This window comes from Phalaenopsis equestris, unplaced genomic scaffold (genome assembly GCF_001263595.1).
Source record: "Phalaenopsis equestris unplaced genomic scaffold, ASM126359v1 Scaffold000840, whole genome shotgun sequence".
Taxonomy (NCBI): Eukaryota; Viridiplantae; Streptophyta; class Magnoliopsida; order Asparagales; family Orchidaceae; genus Phalaenopsis; species Phalaenopsis equestris.
The window spans coordinates 4,369,296-4,388,656 of NW_018165280.1; the positions used below are offsets into that span (position 1 = coordinate 4,369,296).

Below are 19,361 nucleotides of genomic sequence, written 5' to 3' on the forward strand. Positions count from 1 at the left end.
TTGGAGTTCGAATGCAAAACTGTCGGGACTCCGGATGCAATATCTGCTCATTTTATAGAAGAGGATTATGACATACAAATAAATAAAACCAAAAGACAAAATTACCCGAATTACAATAGAAATCATAAATACAACAAAAATATTACGTACATTATATGTATCTATGACGCATCAGATTCGCCGAGGCCACCGTGTAATTTAATTTCCTTAAATTTGACTATGCATGTACTTACTAGGAAAATTTGAGGATTTCTAAAAAGATTTACATCCATATCACTACATTCTGATGTATTTATGTATCCCACACCAAAACTTCAATTTTTATATATCCGCTGTCTTACCCATTTATGAAATTGTGTATTTCACATTTGAAAATTAAAAAAAAAACAATATTTTTTATGTGATATGAATGTAAAAATCAAATTTTGGGTGCTAAAAACTCAAATACATAGTAATTGTTTGGTCTGTATGTAAATGACCACATCCAAATCACATAAATCTTAGTTCTAAGCTATTATGGATACGTCACCAACAAATTTTCATCATCCAACACAAATCTCGAGGCATAACATGAATCTCGAGACGATATTTTAAGCATTTGGCAGGCGGTGTTCACACAAAATTATAATATTTTGATAATACTACTTCGTTATAAAATATAAAATACCCCCTTTAACATCAAATTGAGTATTCGTTGTATAGAAATTGAAAACTTATCAGTACTCCAATCATCCATTAAATATTTAAGGAGCCGTCTGAGATTACTTGTATTTTTTATTTTCATTTTTTAAAAATATGTTTTTTAATTTATTTTCATACGTTTTAATGTTTTATTTTAAACAAATCAATTTTTTAAATAGAACAGTAATTTATTTTCAATACTTTATTTTGATTATGCTATTAATTACCTAATAACTTAGCTGAATAAAATAATAAATAATGCAATGACTAGTATTATTTGCCCGCAGTGATTTACTAGATATTCTCCCAAGAAAACCTGTCCAAAATAGCTATTTATTTACTAATAACTCTTATTTAACTCACTAAACATGTTTACCAAACATAACAAAGCATTAACACTTTAATTTTAATTATAATTATAATTTTTTTAGTTCTGTCTGTTTGGAGATCCCATTGTGTTTATGAACAGTATAAGCCTACCAAGAGAGCAAACATCAACATCATAACTTAAGAATATGCCATAAACATACATCATGCAAACAAAAAAAAAAAAAAAAAAAAAAAAAAAATTAAAATTTCCCTTATCCCATATTTCATGACAAGTTCCAAGTTTCAAAATGACAACACACCCCTTTTTCAACTATTTATTAATTGCAAGGATGACCAGAAATTGTTTGCAGTAACCACATATACACACATTAACACACATATTATAGGAAAAAACTTAGCATTTTGAACCAATGCCCGAATTACAGTCCAACATATACATAACAACACGAGATATCCTCGTCGATTTCAATACTGCAAGGAGGCGATGACCTCCAGCAGCGAAGCCACGAATTGCATTTGGGTATCCTCACTGATTGTTAAGAAGAGAGGGAAATGCACGAAGAGGGATTTGATTCTGTGCTGCTCTGCGAAGCAAAGCGAGTGGTAGTATACGTAGTTGCAGACAAACCTGCCCGCATCATCAGAGGTCATAACACAGTATCCCATGCCTGAAAGTGCCCTTGTTATCTCATTGGTAGGAAGAGAAGTCTGAATGTAAGATAATTCAATTATTTGTCACAGATCTTATCTCATGCATGATGTTATAAACATTTATGAATTTTGCAAATAAGAAAAGTAGGAAAAGAACAATGTAATTGAGACGGTTGAATAAAGTTGATTTTAGAATAACATGTTTTTGGGTGTGGAGATGTTTGGTTTAATGTTATTTAGAAAGTAATGTTATCAATATAGCAATGTTATTTATCAAATGTGATTTGTTTGTTTCAAATGTCATTATAACAATATGATGCTGTTTAGGTTCATTCGATTACACGTGAATAGAAAATATGTTTCAGAAATGATGATATTATTTTCACTCATTTTCAGTTTGAAAATAAAATTATCATTTTTTAGCTTGTTTTGAGATACTTTGTGAAGTTTAAAATGAATGTTCATGTCCAACCATATCACTAAATGATGAATTTTACAATTTTTTTTTCAAATATGATTTCTAAATTCAAGATCCTAAATGGCCTCTTAAAAGGATTAATGGTGACTATGATATTTCTTTTTGTGATAATTTATTCAAGTCATTAGATGTACTGTCGTAAAGATGTAGACAAATTTGACGGACTTTAATATACCATCAAAATAGAACAAAAATATCATTTATGAAATTGTTGTTTAAGGTTATTTGCAAACCAAACTATAGATATTTTTTAATAACATAACATTCTATTAATAGTGCATGTTGGAGAACCGAACAATATTTTAACATGCCAACTATATGGTAAATATAAAATAATATATTTAGGAAGATAATGACAACATTTAGAAAAAAATATGCTAAAAATCAATTAATTTTTTTGTTAATAGTAGAAAAGCATAAACCCTTTTTTTCAAAAATGAACCCATTTATTGACATTTATAAGAAATTATATTAGGAATTAACTTATTCCAGTTTGAAGTTATGAGAATTATATTTAATTTCCTTAGATTGGATTTATTTCCCTTCATACTTTAGGATTTGATTCTTTGGATTGGATTTATTTTGTTCTTATTTTATATTTTTTTATTTTATGTCGTTTCTTTTTCTCCAAATAATTATTATGAATAGATTAATTAGAGATGCAGGCATTATATTTTTTCTTTCATATTTTTTTTTTTCTTGTCTTTCATATTCTAAGATTCATGTAAGGCTATTTATATCCCTTTTTCATATCAATATAGAAGTTCTGCTGAATTCTAAAAATTAACATGGTATTGGAGCCTTGAAACAAACCCTAGAGTCTCATGCCACATGAAACTTCCTATTCCCTACAACCAACAATCTTTGTCGTGCTGCAGGCCCTTCCTCCGCCTCATTTTTTACAGTTTTATCACCGGAAACTTCCTCTCCCTATAGGCCCTATACGTGTAAACTTCCTTCGTTCCATGCAGTTTATTTCAGCTGGCGATCTCCTTCCTTCCCTACAAAATTCATCTGGCGGTCTCCTTCCCTACAAATTTCAGCTGCGGGTTTCAATCTTCAGTAACCCTTCTTGGAGACTCTACCACCACCGATCTCTCCTTTGCAGGCTGTTCCACCACATGTGCCCTTCCTACAGGCCTTAAACTCTCTGAGATCAAACCCTACCTTCCTTCCTCCTACGATAGAACTTAAACTTCGATTCAATCTCAAGGTTTCTGATCTGTTACCAACACGAATTTTTATCCAGTAATGTGCTCTGTAAGGCTTAATCTCTTTGCCCAATTCGCTTCTTGTTCTTTCCATGAAAAACGTGTCATCCCGCTTCCAAGAGATTATTGGCATAATCGTGTTTTGGATAGGTTAACCTTATCTGGTTTCCTTTCTCCCAAATTGGGGAGAAAGACTGATGTTTGTGATCACCAATTTCGTTATAAGTGGGATTCAACATGATCAGTTCTATCTTAACCATTTCTCCTCCATTGTCAACATCAAAAATCCAAAGGGTAACGACTGGTTTGGGAAGCAAATGATGGGGGCGCTTAACATCAATTATGCACCATGGATGGACTGGTTTCATGGTAGACTGCAATTCCAGGCAGAACACCATTTGTTTCATCGACTTCCAAGGAGCCATCTCAGGAGAATCTGTAAGAAGCATAAGTTGCAGAGAAAAGTCCCTGCAAGATTCTTCCTGCATGGAGTTCTTCACTGGAACTCTTCAGTTCAACTACAAAAAACTCAATGGCTGATCCCTTTCCATCGGATTCTCCCTGTAGACTTCTTCGCTACAACTAGTCTGTCTAGCAGCAGCGGCGGCTGTAGGTTTTCTCCCTGCAGGCTACAGGCCTTTCCACTACTGTCGGAACCCTTGCAGAGATCACAATAAGTTTTAGGTGTCGATGTCGTGTCCATCAAACACCTTGGGTTATAAAGGAAGTTGTTGGACATGCGAGCTGAGTGGCGGTGACGACGGCAGGAACTGGATCACCAGCTCAGGCGTCGGCTCCTATTCTGTCGTCCTCATTATGGAGCTTCCCTTTGAGACCATTTGCCTAGTCTCAGGCGGTGCCACTCGAGGCCACATTGGAGCTCCTTTTCTTGTTTTTCTCTCCGCATCCTAATCCGCTTCTGCTCCACCATGCCGCCATTTTGTCTAGTTTCTGTTTCATCTCCCAACATTGACTGTGGCGGTTTTTTTAAGGCGCCCTTCGCAAAGTTATAAATCTCCTTAGGCATGAAATCCTAGCAGTCGACCTATAGACCCTCCTCTAGAGCTCTTTCCTGCAGCGAGCCCTCCTTCGGAATCTTTCCTGCATCAGACCCTCCTCTGGAATCTTTCTTACAATAAACCCTCCTCAATAGTGTTTTCTTATTTCTTTTCTACAGGTCATACCCTGCAGTGTTTCCTGTTGGTTGCCTACTTTCATGCAACATTACTTGTAGAAGTCTTCTGCCTACTTACAGACACTGCAGTCAAAGACAACAACAATCAACTAAAAGCCAGCTTTTCATGTAGGTTGTTCACTTCCCTTCAACATTACCTGTAAAAACCTTTCGCCTAGTTACAGACACTGTAAAAATTGCAGTCAAAGACAATTACAACCAACTAAAAATAACACTAAGTGCTATTAGGCATCAAGACTTTCAAGTTCTAACTCACAAAGTTTCTTCCTTACCAGTTATTTGATGTTTTCAAATCCAAATTGAACATGGTTGTCAACTATGTTTTAACTTGAGGGAGAGTACTAGAAGTTATATTAGAAAATAATTTATTCCTGCAATGATGATTAGATTTATTTTCTTGAATTAGATTTATTTCCTTCCCTATTTTAGGATTTATGTCCTTGGATTAGATTTATTTCATTTTTTATTTTAGGCTTTCCTATTTTATGTTGTTTCCTTTATCTCAATGTAATTATTATTAATTGATTAATTGGAGATATATTTTGTCTTTCATATTAGTTTCATTTTCTTGTCTTTCCTACTAGAGGATTCATGTAGGGGTATTTATACCCCCTTTTCATATCAATATAAACATTTCATTGAATTATGAAAATCAACAGCATTATATTGGACATCGTGTATATGCCGCATCTTTCACATGATAACACTTTCTCATTATCAGCATCAATTCACTTTTGAGGTAGTTTGAAAAGATTTGTTAAGATTAATGCTGGTTTTTAAAAACAGTTAACCAAATCATGACTTTAACAAACTCATCATTTTTCAAAAAAAAAAAAGATTTTCTAATTTCAAGCCACAAATGAACCTTCTGAAAGATCAATGATGAATTTATTCTTTCTTTTTTTTGTAATAATTATTTTAGTTGTTAGATATCCTAACATATAGATGCATGTAAATTTCATCAACTAGAATATGTCATCAACGTAGAATTAGAATATCATTTATGAAGTTGTTCTTTAAAAATATCAGCCAACAAACAAACTGGCGTTTGCCACTACAATAATATTGCATTACATAGCACATATTAATGAACTAAATAATGATTAAACTTGCCTAATTTATGATAAAACTTTATGAATATCTAAAAAGACCCAGACTATTACTTGATATATCATATAAATAGAAAATCATTCAGAAGAAACTAGCATAAAAATTAATCAAAATTATTGCTTAATAAATATGAGTCAACTCTTAAGAAGCACGGGGTAAGGTACTGGAAATAGAAATAGCTATGAAGTTAAGGAAGTTGATTTTCCCGTAACTTTACTGTATGACTCCATAAATTTAATTCCACAATACCATAATTATGAACATAGTTACATTTTTTTAAATATTGAAACCAATATGCCTCCTCGCCACTCATTTGAAATCCACTTGGTCATTAAGATTTTGATAAAATAATTTAACTAAGATAGTTTAATACCTTTCATAATCCTTTGCATCTCAATCAGTATTACTCATGCACTAAAAGGTTTACTCTTTGTGTATATCCTTCAAAATTAAGCCAATTTTATTTTTTTAAATCAATCTACAGCACATATAGCATGCTTACTTTATTTTTGTTCTTTAATAAAATAATTATCTATAAACAGTAATGCAAAAATTTCTCAAAATGGTAATTTTATCTTGATGAAGTTCATCATCCCAACTATTCCGGAATGGCATTATGAATCCTCATTTTTCATTATTTCCTTGATGTAATTCAGTTAAAACTCTATTATCTTCACTCTTATTACATCTAAATTTATAAAATCCTACTATCATTGTTTTCCACTTTATTCATAGTTTATAATTATTGGCATTTTCTTATAATATATTTTGCATAACTATAGCTTTCTAGCATTATTGTCCTAATATCATTTATATTTACAATCTGCAAAAGCCTTTTTTTTTCCTTAATAACATTTGTACTTACACACCCCGCCACTAATTTTACATATGTTCGGTTTATCACTGTACTCTTCTTAAACTTTGATGTGAAATATTTTAATGCAACCAATTAAGTTTGGTTCGACTTTAAAACTCCAATTTGCCTCTTTACAATAAATTCTCATCTGATCTTCTGAGATCCATATTATTCTAGAATTTTTTTTTACTTCTAAGATTATCTATAACTACAAACATATCTCATGTGGTCAAACAATCTCATTAAATTGCTAAAACATAATTATAATTTGTCATACCATTTAGTTGAGAAAAATTATTTGTGTTTTGGGAGTTCAACAATAGCTAAGATGTCATACCATTTAGTTGAGAAAAATTAAAATGCAACCAATTATGTTCACGAGCAATACCCTGAAACTAATGCAATCAAAATATGATTCATTTCACGGATTTTTTGATAGGTTTAACATTAGCTGAGAAAAACATCAACTCTCAAAATTTTTCATCTAGGTTTGTGATCAGGAACAATGGTTTTCATAAAAGAAATAAATGGCTTTTAATTAATATCCTATCAGTACTAAATTTTGGTCTGAACTAACAAAGCTTATAAATCACTTTATTCCATGTTTTCTTGTCAAATCAAGATGAAGCATTTTTATATCAGTGCTACCAACTGATTTTTTTTTTATCTATTTACATATGTCACATGGCACTGTCATTGTCGGGTCCCAAAGTTTCAGAAGCGAAAAGTGGAGGGTTGTGTTAGATAATCGATAGCCAACATAAAATTTTTGTCAAAATATTATGACATAAATCATTTAAATCCTTATGTAAATCCTATGGCGTCCGCTGGAAGCGACGCACTGTATGACCTGGATACAATGTAAAGTGTGCAAGAGCCGCTACACCGCCACCCTAGTGTAGTGTCAAATAAGCAAGGATATTCACATTATGGACTGATGCGAGCAAAGAAGTTAATCCATTAAACTAATATTAGGATATGATCTTGGAACATAGGTACTCTCACATGTAAATTAATATAATTAGTAGATATTATAGTTCATATGAGGATAAACACCCTATGTATTCAAGAAACTAAATGAGTTGGAGAAAATGTTAAGAAGATTGATAACTTAGGTTTTAAATTTTGGTATTCAGGTAAGATTCGCACTAGGAACGATGTAAGTGTAATTATATATCAATGTTTGAAACATAATGTTGTAAATTTAATTAAATGGAGATGAAATTATAACCCTAAAGATTGTTGTTGATACTAAGATTTTTAATGTTATAAATGCATATACTCCTCAAGTAGCTTTATATAAAGGTTCAAAAGAAAAATTCTGGAATGAACTATAAGAATTAAGGCAAATGATACCTCTTGAAGAAAAAAAAATTTATTGGAGGAGATTTAAATAGAGATATTGGTAGAGTGACAGAAGATTTTAGAAATATTCATGATGGCTACAGTTTTGGAGTGATTAATGAAGAAGGGAGAACCATATTAGATTTTGTTTTAGCGTATGATCTTGTTATTGCTAATACTTTATTTAAGAAAAGATACGGGTATATTATTACTTATAGGAACGAATATAATAAAATATATATTAATTATTTTCTTATGAGAAAAAAAGATCCTCGAGAATATAAAGACTATAAGTTCATTACAAGTGAAATTTTATTACTCAACATCAATTATTAGTTTTGGATTTTAAAATAAGGATTTGTAAGATAAAAAATACAATGAAACATTACTATTGAATTAAATAGTAGCATCTTAAAGACAAATAAAAAATTTGTTATGAGTACACTTTAAGATTTCAAGAATTGGAATGTTCATGAAGAAGCTAATTATGTGTGGAATAAATTAACAATCACTATTAACAAATGACAAAAGATGTACTTGGAGAATCAAAAGGAAATAATTTTATAAATAAAAATACTTGGTGGTAGAATAATAATATGCAAGAAAAGATAAAATAAAAGAAATGAAATTATGTTATCAAGAAAAGATAAAATAAAAGAAATTATGTTATATAAATTGGTTTAGATGTAAAAGCATAGAGATCTGAGAAAAATATAATGTGGCCTATAAGTAGTCTAAGTGAATAATTTGTGACCCTAAAAATTCTGCTTTTAATGACTTTTATGATAGATTAGATGCTTAACAAAAATTAAAAAATATAGGTATAAACTTGTCAAATAAAAAGAAAAAAAATTAAAGATTTAATTCAAATAAAGTGTATTAAAGATGAAAATAAAAAAGTACTCTTCTTAAAGGAAGATATTCAACATAGGTGGGTAAGCTATTTTGATAAACTTTAAATGAAATTTCTAAAAAAACGATAAACCTTAATGATCTTAATATCATTAGTAAAAATAAAACGTTTTATTTTTACTATCGCATTAATAAAAAAAAGTTGAAGAGGCTTCAAAGAAAACTAATGGTGAAAAATCAGTAGATTATGATGATATCCCAATTAAAGTAAAAATATTTTGGAGATTTGAGAGTTTCATGGCTTACTAAACTTATTAATATTATTTTTAGAATTAAAAAAGATGTCTGAGGAGTGAATGAAGAGTATTTTAGTCCCCATTTTTAAGAATAAAAGCGATACACAAGAGTGCAAATTATAGAGGAATTAAGTTGATGTGTTATACTTTAAAATTATGGAAGAGTACTTGAACATAGGTTAAAGCATGAAACAAAAATTTCCCATAATCAATTTGGATTTATGTCGGGCAGGTTTACTATGGAAGTTATACATTTATTGAGAGGTTTGATGGATAAAAACAAAGAGAATAAGAAGGATCTACACATAATTATTATTGATTTAGAAAAACCTTATAATAAAATTCCAAGTCCTTTAAAGAGTTCTAGAGAAGAAAGGTATTGATATGACTTATATTCAAGCCATTAAAGATATGCATACTAGAGTTGTTACATGTGGGAGGATTGACCAAGTATTTTCCTATTTCAGTTAGATTACATAAGGAATCGACTTTAAACTCATATCCCTTTGCTTTAATTATGGATGTTCTTACTGGTCATTTACAGGAGGATGTAACTTGGTGTATGCTTTACGTTGATGATATCCTACCTGTGGATAAGACTGGAGAAAGAGTTCAAAAAAAAAAACATGAATTATAGAAGTCTAAATTGGAGTCTAAAGACATTTGTTTGAGTAGATATAAAGTTGAATACATAGAATGTAATTTTAGTAGTAGTAGCTCTAGTGACAGAATTGTAACTATGAATAATCAAATCATTAAAATGTGGAATATTTTAGATACCTTGGGTCTATTGTTCAAAGTGATGGTGATATAGATGGGGTTCTTATTAGTAGAATTCAAGTTGGATGGTTGAAGTCGATGAATTCATCGGGCCTATTATACTATAGAAAAGTATCGCTTAGGGCTTAAAAGGAAAATTTTATAAGATGGTGGTCAGACATGCAAAGCTCTAAGCATAAAACTAAGTTTAAGTGTTGTCGAAATGAGAATGCTTAGGTGGATGAGTGGCTTGACACTTAAAGACAAAATGTGAAATGAATATATTGATATGGTTGGTGTAGCTCCAGTGGCAGGCAAGATTAGAGAGTCGTATTAGATGATTTGGTCACATTAAACATCGACCAACTGATGATCTGGTTAGAAGAGTAGATATTTCAGATTCGACTTATGTTAAGAAAGACAAACGTAGGCCTAAAAAAACTTGAGCATATTGCATAAAAAATGATCTTAATCTATTAGAATTAAATGAAAATATGACACTCAATAAGACACAATGGAGATAAAGAATTCATGTAGCGGATCCCAATTAGTGGGATAAAGGCTTATTGTTGTTGTTGTTGTTGTATTTACAAATCTCACAACTAAACTTTCATATTTACACACATAGAACTCAAATATTTAATATCTATAGCAATATTACCACTTATTACAAGTGAAATGCACATTTTCATGTAAAGGCTTAAAACAACAAAGTGCTATGTATGTAAATATGAAATTTTAGGAGTGAGATATGTAAATACATAAAACTTATGGTCTACATATGTAAATTTCCCTTTTTTTAATAGCATGTAAAACACATTAGCAATTCATCATACATGAAGTGTGATTTGATTGAATGAATCCTAAGAGATTGAAGTAAGAAAATAAAATTGCAAGATAGAACTTAAAAAATTAGTAGAGCCTAACTACACATTAATGAAGCTATTTCAATGTTCGTTAGATAAGAAAAATGTTGCTAGAAAAGAAATAGCAGCAACAAAAAAAGCTATAATAATCAACAATGATTATGAACGCAAGTATTGAAATAATTACCACAACAAGTAAATTAATCCCCGAGTATAAAACCCGACATCACCAATCTAGATCAAACTCTAGATAAAAACTATTTACCTCAAGTGTTATTGAGAAATTTTTAAGCATATATTTCTTTATATGAAATTATCTCAATAAGTTTAAAAGTCATAGTTCAAAACTAATAAGAGTGCAACAAGATAAAGATAAAGATACTTTGAAATATACTGTTAACCATTTAAGTACAATGTTTTATTTAATTTCAATAAATAAAAATTAAAAACCTAGTTCCATAATCTAGTTAACAACATAATGATCATTTATATTTGATGCTACATGATAAATTAATTCTATTTTGCACAGCATATCACAAAATCTCTAATCATGATAGTAAATAATTTTTCTTTTCATATTCTTTCACATTAATTTTCGTGCCTTAACATTTTATCTTATATCCTTCACGACTCAAACCACCTTAACTAATTTTTCATTAACTTATCCACACTAAATATCACCCACAATCTTTCCAATATATAATCACAATTAACATTTATTAGTTATGTCACATATTTAGCCTAATATTGTCATGTATACCATACTTAGTTTGTTTCTTAGTTTCTTCTACTGTTGAACATTGAATCCATATAGCATAACTAAAGCAGCTGCAATTTCATACTTTCATTTCTATGTGATATCTGGCGACTGTCCTAAGGGGTCTACGGATTTCAATCACTCGACATTTAAGTTAGAACTTATACCTACACATATATCTCTATCCTTCAATATACTAATTCAATTATTCACTTAATCTTCTCTAAATAATAATAAATAAAAATCATATTTATTGCATCAAAATGGCCTATAATATACCCGACCAATAATCAAATAATTCAAAGTTCCTTATATCTTATTAAATTCCCACCATCCTCTAACTTTTCACTCGTTTTAGTAGATGCCTAAACCATAAAAACTATCATCTTCAGATATTATATATGATAGTATCTCATCTTGAAATTTTTTTATAAGCAACTTAATAATCAATACAAAGATATTAGATTTGTATATTGTGATAATAAAATGTTTAATAACTTCTTCACTCTTTCAGCCACTAAATAACTTCAACAACCAAGATTCTATAAAATGATTTTTGCAATATGACTGTAAAGTATGCTAATAACAAAAAAATAAACTATTATACCTCACGTGTTCGTGTGATGCATCCATCCGAGGGAATGATAGGTACTCTCTGGAAGAAAATTACACGGCCACAAAATGTGAGGAGATATAAAATTGTTCGAAATGCTTTACTTGGAATGATAAAAGAAAAACAAAGGGAAAAACAAAACTTACCTGGGGTTTCCATCCTAGCTCGTCAGGACATCGAAAAGAAGCTTCATTCACAGCTTGATTCTCAATAGCAAACCTAGTTGCACCACTATTAACTCCAAAATGAAGCTGAAGATTAACAAGTTAAGGGGGAAAAAAAAGAAAAAAGGTTTTAGTGAAAAGGAAGAAACAAAGCACCATAAATGACAACAATAATTTAAAACCATAAAACTCAAGCCAACAACATGGAATTCCTAAAACAAATAGACCCGAATATATTATCTCACCAAAAGTTTCAAGAAAACAAAAAATCTTAAATAACTATTGATATTAGTAGTTGCTACAAAAGGAAATACATGTAAGAGTTCTGCCTGCATACATTATTTAATTTGAAGAAAAACTGAAAATTGCCTAAATTGCTACTACAAACAAATAACAAAGAAATACAAGGATTTTGAATCATATAACTAACATAAAATCTATTAGCAAGGATCAAAAAATTAAAGCATGAAAGCTAATAACCCCATGGGACTTGATCTACTTGAGAGCTATCTAGCTTGAAATGATATCCCAAAACTTTTCATACAAAAATGTAAAAAAAAATTAAATATCTTTTGGCACCTACCCAAATTACACGGTCAAGACTAGACGAATTGTCATGACCGGATAGAGATGACTCCAATATTTTATAAAGAGAAGGAACAACTCCTTCTCCAGCAGACTCAAGAATACTGCAACTTCCAATAACTAAGCCTTTTGGCAACCCCTTCTTCTCCATGTATCCTTTCAGATTATTGACTATAGTTTCTGTCGGATTCTCTGAAACACCATGAAATTTCTTGAAGCCTGTGATATGAACTGTAACCACCGAAGGAGCTTCTGATCCCATTATGATGATCTGACGTTGGTTTATCCAATGAATTCCTAGTTATATGTGACCGATCTTCAGCTGCAGCAGCCAAACAAATATTTTTCCTCTGGCTTTTCTGTAACAAAGAAAAATACAACACCAGAAGAAATTGAGAGAAAGACTGCGTTGGGAGCAGAAATTATATGTCATGAAGAGATCAATAATTAGTTCAGGGTATATATGACAAACTTTAAAATCAGGATTGCGCAAAGCCATGAATCATAATAACATCTACTAAACCGAATATCACGCGCAAAATAATCTTTGTTTTTAGTATTAAACGTTCAGCTCAGTCATCTGAAGCACGATTGAAATTTCAACAATCATTCCGCAATAAGATAGACTAGCTCGCCCAAGATCCAATCAAAAGAAATCTGGAAAAAAGATAGAATCCATCAAGTCCATCAGCCTAAAACCTAGAATTGATTCTCAAACAAAACCCACCGAAACGATTAAAAAAAGCCAATAATTAGATTCAGAGAAAGCAATTCTCGCTAATAAATCGGAACTTAAAATCAATAAATGAAAAGCCATGAATCGAATCACAATTAGGCAGCAGCAGAAGCCAAGAAACATCAACCTTGACGAAAATCAATGGTAAGTTCTCACCTTTCACTCGCCAAATGAGCGAAGTGAAGAAGAAACCTTATAAAAATCAAACTTTTGTCATAATAGAGATTCCATGGACTTGTGGAGACAAATCAATGAGTCAATGGTGTAGGTTTCATTGCAATGACAGAGAAATGGTGGTTGAGTTACGGCCTTGTTGATGCGAAAATATAAAGGGAGTCCATGGATTGTTCCATGAAGGGTAAAAATCGCAAATTTAACTAGAATACGTCAGTATGGAACGATTTCTTCTATTATTTGGCCTATCTTTGTTGACTAAATAGCAAATATTTTATAGTTTGCCATTTAAGAACTATAGTTTTGATTGGAACTTTACAAAAGTGTGCGGGATACGTTACGACAACTAAGGCAGAAGGGGATGAATCTAATTTTTCTGTTCTTCATTTTGCATACTTATTGTCCATCTCACTCTATGGTGGAATAAGGCGGCCTTAGCTCCTCGTAAATATCGGGTAGAGTTATTTTGCTGTTATCGATAATATAAATTCTTGTTCTTGACTTATTATTATTATTATCATTATGAAATATATGAAAACTTCATCTAATATAAATTTAGATATGATTTAATATGTTCAAGTCTTTTTAAGTTTATCTTTATATTTCTTAACATAAGTCAAATCTAAAATATTTACTTTTCTAAGTGGATCATTAGTTTGGTCGATGATTAAATAACCAACCCATCTCAGATGGCTATCTAATCTTGTCTGCAGCTAGAGCTACACCAACCCTTTCACGGATAGATTTGCATTAAAAATAAATAAATAGAAATGATTATTTTGAAAGCATATTTTTTTATTCACGAGTAGTCAAACGAGGCCAAAGTGTCAATTTTTTGTTTTTTGAGAATGTCAAAGCAAATTTTATTTGTTTTATAAGAATTAAGCAAATGTTATGAGATGCATAAATTTTTATCTGATTTATGCTTCATTGATGAAGCATAAAATTTAACTTTGATAGGATATTTATATAAAACACAATAATTTCATTACACAAGATTGCTTCCACCTACATAAGAAGTTATCCATTGCATATTAGATCCAATGCAATTCAAAAAATGCATATATAAATACATAATTTTGAGGGCACTTTACATAAATTCAAAAAATGCACATATAAATCCATTTCATTTTTAATTTTGAGGGCATTTTACATAATATCATTTTATCTTTTTGGAGAGGTGTTTACATGGCGAGTAATGATTAAAATGGAACCCTGAGTTGAAGAAGTATAACCAATTGGAGTTTGGTGTCCATTTTTCAATAAAACTCTAAAATTATACCATTGTGATGTAAGTCTCAATGAGCTTCACCTTCATTGGCTTTTTGGCCCGACTTAGAATGGTCTCATTATGCATTAAGTTTTTGAGATATGTTATTTTATAATGGAGTAAAGAATTTAATAGTTGAGAGTGATAAGAAGAAGTAGGAGAGAGAAGAGATACAACACAAATATTTCAATTAATTCGACACTTTAGACTACATCTATGGTAAGACAAAATAGAGAAGCCTTTTTTATACTAGAAGGGAGAAATACTACAAGCTCTCACTCTCTATTTAGTAAAAAAAAAAATTACAAAATACTTGAATGCATCTCAATTGTGTGTTGAAAATACTCATCTAGAATATTAAAGTAACATTAAGGGCATGCGGTGGTGCTAAGATGTATGATAATATGTAAATCACAAGTGATTATATATGGCGATAACAATTGCAGTATGTTGAGAACTTGGAGATAATTAAGTGTTGGGTGAAAGGCAAAAGATTGTAAAATGGCTTATTTGTGGTTTAAATATTAGGAGCAATTGGGATACAAAAAAAAACATGTGTTGAAAAATGATAGGAAATATTGCTAGAGTGATTGTTTCTACATGTAGGGCATGCCCATCTGATAAATCTTGATTTTTTTTACTAGTTGTCAATGATTGTAAATTCTTTTGGACAGATTAACACAATTTCTGGTAATTTGATGCATGAATCTAATTGTGATTGAGGAATGTCATTGATAGATATGTTCGGTTTCTTCAAGAATATCTGATGAACTTAAATATGAGTAGATGTAGGTAGCATACATCTAATGATCTGATAAGTTTTTCGCAATTTTACCGATTGTTGTTTAATATTTTTCATCCTCCCTCCCTATCGTTCATTTCTTATACTTTATTAGTTTCCCCCTTGACACTCTAGCCAACATTCACTATAAGAAAATCGTGACAAAATTTTGCTATTTTAGAAGGATTGGAAAAATTATTGCAATTCTCACTCTCCATGAGTAAATAAAATTACAAATTTGTTGAGTTCATCTAGATGAGAGTGTGCTAGAATATTCATTTACAGTATGAATGACGATAAATTAATAATCATCATCTTGGCTTGTGATAATAATGACAGGTTAATGATGTGCAATCCACTAGTGAATTTAAATTGAGAACTTGGAGATAATCAATGTCAAGTAGAAGGCATAAGATAGTCAAATGGTTGACTGATGGTTTGATCATTGAGATCAATGATCATACACATAAGAAATGTATTGCTATATAATATGAAATCTTCTTAGTTTCCATTTTTATGTATATGATATAGCTATGTTACACATCTTGATTGGTTAGACTAGGTGACAATGGTTATGGGTACATCAGGACAAAATAACATATTATTAGGCATGAATCTTGTTATGGTTGAAAAATATCATGGATGAATATGTTGAACGGTATTCCTATTTGTATCTTTTGAGTGATTTGAAGAGTTTTAAATTGAGTAAATTTGGGAGATTATCCTTCAATGATTATATAAATCTTCTACTATATGTTCAATCATTTTGAATTTAGCTAAATATTAGTAGATCAATTGAGCTAAAATTAAAATTTTCATCAACACATGTATCACTCTAAGCAAGTGCTTGAAATGAGACATTTTAATGGTGAAGTTCTTAGCTTTAATTTTGCCCTATTCCATAGAAAATTTCACCTTACAAACTTTGGGGTGAGCACAAATGAAATTATCTATAACATTGGTAGGAAAATCAAAGTTTTAATATCCTACACTAACCTTGCAATTTTCCAAGAATATGATTTTGATGATAGAGATTTTAAATACAAATTGGTGTTATTAATCTTGCTATTCACAATGGAAAATAGCTAGTAATTAACTAAAATTTATATGATTTTATGGTGATTTGATAAACTTAACCATAAATAAGTAATCGGCATTGAATAATTAGAAATACCTTAACAATGTTATTATTGTGCGAGCTATTAAAGTCAAACCCATTTAATCTAAATGTGACGTTATGTCAGCATAAAAAATCTCTCAAAGTAGAAGTCATGGAAATCAAGATGTTGTTGATTTTATTTTTGAAATAACTGCAATAATTTTTTTTTTAAATTAAGAGAATTTAATTTTCCAATCAATAATATCAAAGGCTAATTTTGACTCTATTGATAGTAGAACTTTTTTTCCTATTAATAAAACTTTGATCTTAAAAAAATTAAAATGAAAAGCAAATTTATGATAAAAACAAGAACTTAAATTTTGCTTTAATTTATTTGATTTAAATTGAATCACAATTAATTATCTTCAATGCTTCTTATATTTTGATAGGTTAGTGTGTGTGTGTGTGTGTTTGTGTGTTGTGTGATGAAAGCTTTATTGCGATAGAATGATAACCTAACACCTTAACATTGCATAAAGATCAAACACACACATGTACAAATAAAAGAAAAGTACCAGGAGGGGACACCAGGATTTTTATCTAGAAAAATAAAAAAAGATAAAAAAAAGCTAAAAGGCCTAACCCAGTTAAAATTAATCCACTATAAGATTATAAGTTCATAAGTCTACTCTTCTTCTAAATTTGATAAAATAGAATTACAATGTTTATAATCATATATATATATATATACAATTGTCATCTTGGTTTAATAGTCATAATAATGGTATAACAAATATATTTGTTGGTGATAATAGTAATAGTGGGTTGCAAATGTTGTAATTGATTGCTAAAAAGGCAGTATTTACATAAAGATTGAAGTCAATGGCTACGATAGTGTCAGTTGATCATAAATGCCATAGTTGGAAGTCATAATAGTAATTGACTAAATAGTTATAGTTAATCACATAGGTTGTGTTTGATAGCTGCAGTGACGTCAGTTGGCCAGAAAGGCTGCCATAGTTGAAGTCTTTAATGACAGCAGTTGATCACATAGGTCATAATGAAAGGCTTTAATGACAGCAGTTCATCCCATAGGTCGTAGTGGAAGATTGTAATGACAATAATTGATCACTTAGTGCATAGTGGAAGGATGTAATGATAACATTTGACCACGAAGGCTATAGTGGGAGAATGCAATGACACATTTGTTCACATAGGCCATAACGAAATGTTGCGATGATAACAGTTGGCCACATAGGTCATAATTAGAGGTTGCAATGATAGCAGTTGATCATATTGGTCATAGTGGATGACTGTAATGATAGCATTTGGCCACAAAGGCCATAGTGGGAAGCTGCAAAGATATCAATTAGCCACAATGGTCGTAGTAGAAAGCTGCAATAGTAACTAGCCACATGGACCATAATAGATCATTACAAGAGTGTCAATTTGCCACAGAGACTACAGTGGAAGGTTGCAATGAGAGCGGTCAGCCAAATAGACATGGTGGAAAGCAAAAATACTGGTCACATAGGTCATAGTGGGTCATTGCAAGAGCATCAGTTGGTCATAAAAGTCTCAATTGAAATTTTTAATAACGTCACTTGGCCACATGGGCCTTAGTTTGTGCGACATGAATTGGTGGTTGCAAACCTTCTCTTGAATCTTGTTATTTTATTCTAGAGATAACACTTATTGGCATGCGACGTATAGAAAATTTCAGAAGTTTGGAGAAAGTCTCCACATTCTTAATTCATCGAGCATAAGCAGTTATCATCGAGATTTATTGACAGATTTGTAATGTACCATTATAAGTTACACTGTATTTGGTATACTCTGTTACATTGTATTCAGGATACTTCGTAACGTGGTATTGGGGGATACATCATTACATAATAGAGTTTACCGACGATAGCAAGTAGGGGGGTGGCCAGAGATGGTTAATAGCTGTCGACGAACGGTGATCTATGATCGTCGAAGACTATAGAAGCCGGAAGATATCGTTAAGTTTTCAGCCCAGAACGACACTAGAATTTGACTAATTCTCAGAAAAGGTCTATTTATAGGCTCCAAGAGTGGGAGGGGGCATTTTGGTCATTCAACCAATAGCTCCTATCACTTCCTCATCAAATCGTCCACATTAATTCCTTTTGATTATAAGAGATTTATTAATGATTTGAGGGGCATAATGGCCTTGAAATCGATTGATCATGTGCTCGTTCAATTTCTCTCGTTGCGACGCTTAATTTGACTATAGCTACATCAAATTTGAAGTTTATTTAACCTTCCAATTAACTATATGAAGCCTCAAAATGTGATTCAATGACTTGATTTTGGTTTAATTTGAACTTGGATCAAACCAATTTTGCTATCATTGGGCTCATTTTAACGAAACGGTCAGTTTGACTATAAACTTGTTGAAATCAGAGCCCTATATGATTTTTAATTTAAATCAGAATATTTTCTGCTCAAAAAATATCTCAAGATTCATGCTAAAAAATGAAACGTTGTCATGATGTATCATATATATATATATATATATATATATATATA

The 19,361-nt window shown here is 30.9% G+C and overlaps 1 protein-coding gene across 2 annotated transcripts; it reads right to left on the minus strand.

The window, feature by feature from the left end:
- Positions 1-1,271: 1,271 nt before the first annotated feature.
- LOC110031708 (pyrrolidone-carboxylate peptidase-like) lies at positions 1,272-13,967 on the minus strand. 2 transcript variants are annotated; one of them, XM_020735052.1, is made up of 5 exons: positions 13,641-13,967; positions 12,747-13,107; positions 12,146-12,250; positions 11,994-12,041; positions 1,272-1,719 (listed from the first exon to the last, which is right to left on the minus strand). In XM_020735052.1, the coding sequence occupies exons 2-5, from the start codon at positions 13,008-13,010 to the stop codon at positions 1,477-1,479; spliced, it is 660 nt and encodes a 219-aa protein (XP_020590711.1). In that variant the 5' UTR covers positions 13,011-13,107; positions 13,641-13,967; the 3' UTR covers positions 1,272-1,476. The 2 variants fall into 2 exon arrangements, with proteins under 2 accessions (XP_020590711.1, XP_020590713.1); XM_020735054.1 differs by having other exon boundaries at positions 13,612-13,967.
- Positions 13,968-19,361: the final 5,394 nt, after the last annotated feature.

What these genes read in the sequence shown, in the direction of transcription:
- LOC110031708 (XM_020735052.1), bottom strand. Translation starts at nt 13,010, where the DNA reads ATGGGATCAGAAGCTCCTTCGGTGGTTACAGTTCATATCACAGGCTTC. An exon ending in GTCTTGACCGTGTAATTTGG is followed by an intron (nt 12,251 to 12,746) that starts GTAGGTGCCAAA and finishes GTTAATCTTCAG; the next exon opens with CTTCATTTTGGAGTTAATAG. An exon ending in AGCTAGGATGGAAACCCCAG is followed by an intron (nt 12,042 to 12,145) that starts GTAAGTTTTGTT and finishes ATTTTCTTCCAG; the next exon opens with AGAGTACCTATCATTCCCTC.